Below are 7,750 nucleotides of genomic sequence, written 5' to 3' on the forward strand. Positions count from 1 at the left end.
CACATTCAGAGGTCTTACTTACCTGGTGACCCTGACTCACAGACTATTATACTCCAAACCAGAGAATTACACTCCAAATTTTGTATGTCTGTACATTTTTCTAAGGAGATAGTTAATAGATCTTGTCAAATTTTCTCAAGGTCTCACCACTCAAAAAAGATTAAGAATCAAAAAGGTAGATGGGTAGGGGTGCCTGGGTGGCTCAGTCAGTTAAGTGTCTGACTTCGGCTCAGGTCATGATCTCATGGTTTGTGAGTTCGAGCCCCGCGTCAGGCTCTGTGCTGACAGCTCAGAGCCTGGAGCCTGCTTCGGATTCTGTGTCTCCCTCTCTCTCTCTGCCTCTCCGCCGCTCACACTCTGTCTCTCTCTGTCTCTCAAAAATAAGGAAACGTAATTTTAAAATTTTTTTAAAAATTAAAGAAAAAAAGGTAGGTGGATTCTTGCTATCACATTGTTCTCCCAGCTGAGAAGTTCAGGCTCTGTGTATAGGAGTGACAAATGAGTTGATAAAGATGCAGTGAGGTTCTCTGGGCCTGTGTGTGTGTGTGTGTGTGTGTGTGTGTGTGTGTCCCCCTTGGTGCTACCTGGGCCACTGGCTGACTCCACCTAAGCAGAAGTTTCCTGAAGAAGATATTAGGAAGACAGGAGAGGAGTAAGGTCTCTAAGGATCTCTGAGCTTTTCTCACCTGACACCTACCTAAACAAAGAGCTGAACAAGAGATGAGAGTAATCTCAGTATCTCAGGAAGTTTAGAGACACCCAGGAGCTCCTGGGGGCCCCCGGGTGGGCATAGAGCGATGCCATCATGGTGCACATTGTCAGCCTGGAGAGAAGCAGTCACAGACTCTACATCCAAGGGGATCAGAGGCTCTCACTTCAGCCTCCTGCCTGGTTTGGGAAATCTCTGCACCATATTTGACACCTGCTTGTTTAGACTCTACCTAATGTCTTCCAGAGAAAGGGGGCCCTGAACTTTGTGGAGAGGAAAGGGGTGGAGGAACTTTTTACACTGAATGCTCGGCTACTCGAAGCTCACTGTACACAAACAAACCTATGGCTCAAGTTCTCCCTCTTCTGCCTCTCACGGCTGCGCAGAGATCGGGGCAGGGAGCAGACGGTGGACTGGATTGTGCCTTCTCTCCTAAAGCCAAGAATCTGCGCTCGTGTGGGCTGTCAGCTCTTGGGTTGGAAAAATGTGAAAATCACATATCCTTAATTTCATTTTCTAGGAGGGGAAGTAAAACACAGAGGTTGGAAGGCAGCAGAGGAGAACCAGCCTGGAAGGTTGCTGGAGGGAGGCCATAATGTTGCCCTGTCCATCTACCCAGCCAGCCTGTGCACCCCTCGATGGCATCCCCCAGAAGTGGCCAGCCAGCCCCTCTCTCTGAGCATTTTCAAGGACAGAGGGCTTCTAACTTTTGAAGCCATTAGTTGAATGAAGACCTTTCCTTTTCTCACAGGGAATGGCCTGCGATAAAGAGAAGAGAGACAGGTCCCCACCCGTGTGAGACGTCTCCCGTGAAAGACAAGGAAATCGTTGAGGGGGAAGAGTCCCTGAAGAAGTGAGCAAGCAGCAGAAGGCCCTCCGCGGCCCTCTGCGGTGTTTTTGCCTTCGTGCTCACAATTGCAGCCTTCACGGAAGCAGTGGGTCGCGCCTGAGCGCAGTGCAGCAACTTTCAAGAGTTGGAAATAACCTGCAATGAGATGTCAGGCGTTGGTACCTTGCCACCCAAGTGCCTCTTTAACCCAGACCGTGTGTGTATGTCTTCAGTCTGGAAACTTTTTCATCCAAAAATACCCCAACTTGAACATGCCTTTTAAGCAGAGCTTCATTTATTTCCTTTTCAGAATTTTTGACAGAGCCACAGGAGTCTCCAAGTCACCTCTGTCAACCTTCTCATCTTACAGAGAGAAACTGAGGCCCAGGGAGGTAGAGCAATTCATCTAAAGCCATGCTCCTCCAACAATGTTAGGAGGCATCTTGGCTCACTTTCAGCTCCCTGCAAAGTTTAATTTCCCCTTAATCTTCTCTCCACTGACCTCAGAAGACACGCCCCACTTTCTAAGAGAACTCCTAATTTTTGAAGTTTCTAACTGGCCCCTGGGCAGTGAAGGGGACGGGGAAATTCACTTGAGTGTCCACCATGTTGAGGGATAGCCTGACTCAAGGGTGACTCTAGCTCTTCCAGAAATGACTTCAACAAGACATTGCACAAAAGACATCGCTTCCAGAAAACTCAAGACTTAGCCAAAGAAATCTAAGAATACTTCTCTTTGATATGAGTGGGGTCAAGGGGTGGAGTTGTAGTGGTCAAGAAGAGTTCTTTGCTAGCACCTCTAACCCACCATGAGCAAAGTCACTTTTTGTGTGTGTGCCTCAGTTTTCTCAAATCTAAAATGGAGATCCAGGTCAAGTGTATCCAATCAGATTGAACTTCAGAATCAAATATGCTGTAATTGAATACTGGATTTCAAAGCTCTGAATGAAGACAAGTTATAACATATCTTACTCATTGCTTTGGTGTGGGTTATAATCCAAGCGATAGCATTGGATTTCTTGAGTTCAATAAAATGTTTTAAAATTGCAAAATAAAATAAAGTAAAATTAAATGGAACGTATGTACAGGTGACACAGAGCACTGCCTATTTAAGATGCCATTTTAGAGAAAGTAGCAGCTCTTCTATGAGGTAGTCCCTAAGCTTACCAAAGTCCTGTCTCCCCAAGGTATATCCTGAAGATGAGCAAGGTTAACCATGGTAATAACACTTGGGGTCTAGAGAAATTGAATGATTAAACATGGAGGATTAAACACTTTGTGTTTTAATGACAGATGTGCAGATGGGAAATTCCAGTGTGGGCAGTTGTCTTTAGAAGAAGGGATAATTAGACAAAAATATCATCTTTATGGGTTTCCACACTTTGGTGGTTTTTTTTTTTTTTTTTTTGAGTCTAGGGGATGAAGATTTGATCACAGAATTCCTAGAATGAAAGACGATCAAAGCATAGATAAACTCTCAGAATTTCCACAATTCTGAGAAAGGTGCCTTCGCTAACGTGCCATGTTGGTAACATCAGGAGAATTCTCTTTTTAACCACATCCCAGGACCCAGTAATACAGAGATTAAAAAACACCCAGGTTGACTAATACATCCTCTGCGACTCATCACCATTTTAATTGGTGGCTTTGGAAATTTTCAGAATGAAAATCTGCCTTATGAATCAGCTAGAAATTGCATCTGTTGATGGTCTGTTTGATTTTGTTAGAGACCTCTCCCCTCTGAGGAGTAAAAAGTCTTGTTTATTTTAAGACTGGGCTCCTCCTCTTGGAGAAGAAAGTCTGAGATGAGATTATTTCTTACCCTGGGGTGGTTCCTAAACCAGATATTAATCCCATAAACTCAACTTATTTCATCCTCATTGGTCACCAGGTTCTCATGTGCCTCTTGACTGGACTATGGAAGGGGCCTCCCAACATGTCTCTGTGCACCTGATCTCTCTCCACTCTGTGCCAGAGTCACCTCCACAGAAGTGTCTGCAGTGAACAGAAAGAGTGTAAATCAGGGAGCCTTGGGTTTGAACCCCAACTCTGTCACTGTCTCTGCGACTTCTGAGTTTTGGGTTCTTCATCCAGTGAGTTTGTGACATCCACATTGCAAAGTGGGCATAAAGATTAAGATACAACTTACACGTCTGGCACATAGAAGGTACTCTATAAATGGTCATTTTTATTTTTGGGTAGTTTTCCATTGACTACCAAATGAAGTTAAAATTTATAACTTGCTATCCAAGGCCTTGGATCATTCATTTGACCCCATCCTATCTTTTCAGCCTTGATCTCCCATGTCCCCATATACCCATCCAGTGTCAGGGGGCACAGTGGACCACTTGCTGTTCCCTTGTGCTCTGCTGTGTCTTTGTCACAGGGACCTTTCTCTCTGAGAAAGTTAAAGCCTTAGGAAAATTTATTTACCTAAGGAAATTTATTCATATCCCAGGGCTCTTTTTGCATGCTGCCATCATTTACATCTGGCCCACATGGATCTCATCGCATTCTAATCTGAAGTGCTGTTGTGATACCTGTGCCTTTATCTCCCTTGCTAGGTTATAAGTCTGTTAAGGACCGAGACTATGTCTTATTCATTTTCATATTTTCTACAGTGTTGAGAAGGGGATTAAGAGGTTTTTGAATAGATTTTTGGAGACCCGAGTGAATGAAAGAGTCCTCGTATTACTTCCACTTGCCTCACTCCCACCAAGACCATTCATATCTTCAGATCACCAGCGACTGACAATAGCACAAGTTTACTTGAAATGTGTTTCCCAGAGATAGGTCATGACTTATTGTAAAGACTTTTCTGTTCTAACTTGAACTGTCCTCCCACTTTGCAAAGACCATATTGAAACAGAAGTCATGTTATAAGCCTTTCAAAAATCATGCCCTCTTCAACTCCACAGTGAAGAAATTTCTATCCCTGGGTCAGTTCACAGCCCAACATAATCTGGCTACTTCACCAAATAAGCAAAAAGACTCCTTAGATGCATCATCAGGTTTCACTTCTTAACACATCTTTCTGTGGCCAGTTAGCATTATTATACGTCTAGAAGTTAAGGCAATGAAATTGTAGACTTTGATACCTTATCTGTCTTCCTGGGTAAGCAAGGGAAGAAGTTATTAGAAAATTCACACTCAATTAGGAAAGGTGGTTTGAGGTAGAAGTTGGTGGTTTCTTATTTGTTAAAAAAAATTTCTTTGACAAAACCCATTTAAAAGGATGAATGAAATCCAAAATTTGCACGTGTGTGTGTGTATACATACAAACACATATGTATACATGCATATATCCATATAAGACTATAAGAAAAAGTAGAGTTCTGAAAGCAAGTATGCTTATTTTTTCTAAAATTTCTATAACATTGCACGTGTAAAGAGCGTCCTAGGTATTATTTCCTGAGGCAGTATGTAGAAAAACAGCATATACATTTTTGAAGCCAAGATTTTTTGAGATCTTAAATTATCCTGATGTTTCCTATATTAGTTACTGACATCTCAGGACATTAACCTGGTCTTAGATTCCTAGTAGATTTTTAGATTGTTAGGTATGGCGAAAAACTGTATCCATTGGAAAATAAGAGAACATGTCTTGAGGAATCTGCTCATTCGTATTCTGTTAATATTCAAATATCCCGCCACTCTATTCACCCCAGAATTAACAAAGACTGAGCGACAGGAGATCCCACCGTCCCAGGCTCTGTGTATAGATCAGGGACGATTGAAGCATGACATGGGACCCTAGGGGGTCACGGACAAAGAATAGACCCCAAGATTCAACCCCTGTGTCTGCACTTTCTACTTAGGAACCTCCTGATTCTGGACTGAGAAGAGCTAACATCCATGAGCCTTCCCAAGATTCAGAGGGCACCTGTGACCCTTACCTGTCACGTGGCCATGTACCACGACGAATGTGAGGATTCCCCACAGCAGCAGGCTTGGCTCCATCTTGAGGGCAGTGAAGAGAAGGTGTTTCTCTGCAGAAGGCCAAGTTTCCAGTCAGCCTCTTATTTGTATCATGCTGGGAGGACGAGGGATGAAAAGATCAGTCCACTCAGGGTGTCATCATGCTGTGGTCCCTCTGGTCTCTATGACAGTCCGAAGTTGCTCTCTATAAGTATTAGGCTGCTTTGGTGAGCCAGGAAATTGTGCCTAGCCCTCTCTAGTTTCAAATATAGGAAGTGGTTTTAACCAGGTTTTTTTTCAAGTTCAATTGCTGGGAGGTGTGGGCTGGGTTGGTGAGAAGGATTGGACTTCATTTATGAATCCTTTCTTCAGCTTCACCCAGAAAAGGAAAGGGAGATTCCCCTGCTGCTGAAAGAGAGTGAGCAAGCACTTTGTGGCAGTGGTCTCATTTAGTGTTTCATAAATTGACATCACCTTGAAATTGAGGTCTTCCCCCAGACTTGTGGCTCCCTGAGGAGTAGCAGGTGCCACATAGGATGAGGGGAGCCTAGTGGGGTCTTCAGTATTCAGGTAATTAAAAAGGAAGCAGAAGACTGACCCATATTCAAAATTCATGAATTGTCTGCCAAGATCTATAATCAGTAGTGTAGTGGCCACAATTGTTTCACCATGATGTCCAGGTTCCTGAATGTGAATTGTGATTTTACAAGATATTTTGCCTCCAGATTTGTCTTTCTCTTAAAGGATCATACTAAAAGTGGGCTTTGGTTTTAAACTTTAGACTTTTTTTTGCAAAATTAAATCATTCTTCATTGTTTAATTGTCAGAGTTATCTTCTGATTTTCATGAAATGGTTGACTGTGTTTCCTATCTGGAAATTCACATCCATTAGCAATCATCTAATGATCACAGTATAATATGATATTTTTAAGAAGTTTACTTATTTATTTTGAGAGAAAGAGAGCGTGAATGGAGGAGGGGCAGAGAGAGAGGAAGAGAGAATCCCAAGTAGGCTCCATGCTGTGAGCGCAGAGTGCAACACAGGACTCGAACTCACGAACTGTGAGATTATGACTTGAGCCAAAATCAAGGATTGGACACTCAACCCACTGAGCCACCCAGGCACACTAAAATACAATTTTTAAAATATTTGAAAGCAAGTAAATATATTGACAAAAGGAAGACCATCTTTTCAACCAAAGCAGTTCATGGTTCCAATATGTATTATCTCTACCCCTGACATTCTCTCAGAAAAGCAACTACCTCTGAAAAGAACCTTGGAATTCTGCAAATGAACTAAGAGTAGTTTCCTAACTAAGTACCAGAGTTTGCAGAGAAAACTCGTCAACTGATCTCTTTCTGGGAGTGGGATACTTATCAAAGCATGACAAGATTATTTTTTTAAGATTCCAGAGCAGGCTTCACCTCATGGCTAGAAACATTTTCAACTGTGTGGATGAATGCAGCAATTCTGTTATCCCCGGAGTCTGTCCCAGTGACTGAACTGGAGGTTTTTGCTAGCCATAGTTATCATTGTATAGTTTTTAAACAAACTTACAGAAAAAATATAATATGAACATCTCCCTCCAATAAACTAAGAGTAGTTGTCAGTGCGATGTTCTATTGCCCCCGAGTAGTTGAGTGTGTATTTCCTACGAACAAGGAAATTCTCCAACATCACTACAACCATCTATCAGGAAACCATATTGATGCATTACTACCAGGAAATCCTTAGACCCAAGTTTCTCTAGTTGTCTCAGTAATGTCCCTCACATCAAAGGATCCAGTTCAGAATCATCTGTTGCATCTAGTTGCCATGTGTCTTTAGCAGGTCCTTTGTCTTGGCTTTCATGACCTGACGTATTTGAGGATTACAAATGAGTTATTTTGTAGATTATCCCTCAGTTTGGATTTATTTACCATTTCCTCACTATTAGATCAGGTTGTGCATCTTTGGCAAGAATAAGACAGAAGTGGTGCTGTGTTCTTACCATCACACCCTTCGATCCCATTACTGATGCCGTTTACTTTGGTCCTTTGATTGAATAAAGTGGTGTTATCTGGGTGCCCCCCGTTTCAAAGTCACTGTTTTCCTCTTTGTAATAAATATTGTGTGATATGATATAAATATCCATTATTTATTCACTTACTTAGTTGTACCTATGTGGACTCATGGTTTTTCATTTTATTCAGTGGGGTATAATCTATTATTGTCATTTCAATGCTCAAATTGTCTCCTGTTTGTCAATTGGGAGCCCATTCAAGCTGGCTTCTGTGACCTTTTGATGTGTCCC

The 7,750-nt window shown here is 42.3% G+C and overlaps 1 protein-coding gene across 2 annotated transcripts in view; it reads right to left on the reverse strand.

The window, feature by feature from the left end:
- The window catches only part of IL2RA (interleukin 2 receptor subunit alpha), a 56,055-nt gene extending 50,348 nt beyond the window's left edge, over positions 1-5,707 (reverse strand). For both annotated transcript variants that reach the window (XM_047866703.1, XM_047866702.1), the window contains exon 1: positions 5,435-5,707. In XM_047866703.1, the coding sequence (XP_047722659.1) occupies positions 5,435-5,498 (64 nt within the window). In that variant the 5' untranslated portion in view covers positions 5,499-5,707. The remainder of the gene's footprint in view (positions 1-5,434) is intronic.
- Positions 5,708-7,750: the final 2,043 nt, after the last annotated feature.

The sequence above is a fragment of the Prionailurus viverrinus genome, chromosome B4, assembly GCF_022837055.1.
Source record: "Prionailurus viverrinus isolate Anna chromosome B4, UM_Priviv_1.0, whole genome shotgun sequence".
Taxonomy (NCBI): domain Eukaryota; kingdom Metazoa; phylum Chordata; class Mammalia; order Carnivora; family Felidae; genus Prionailurus; species Prionailurus viverrinus.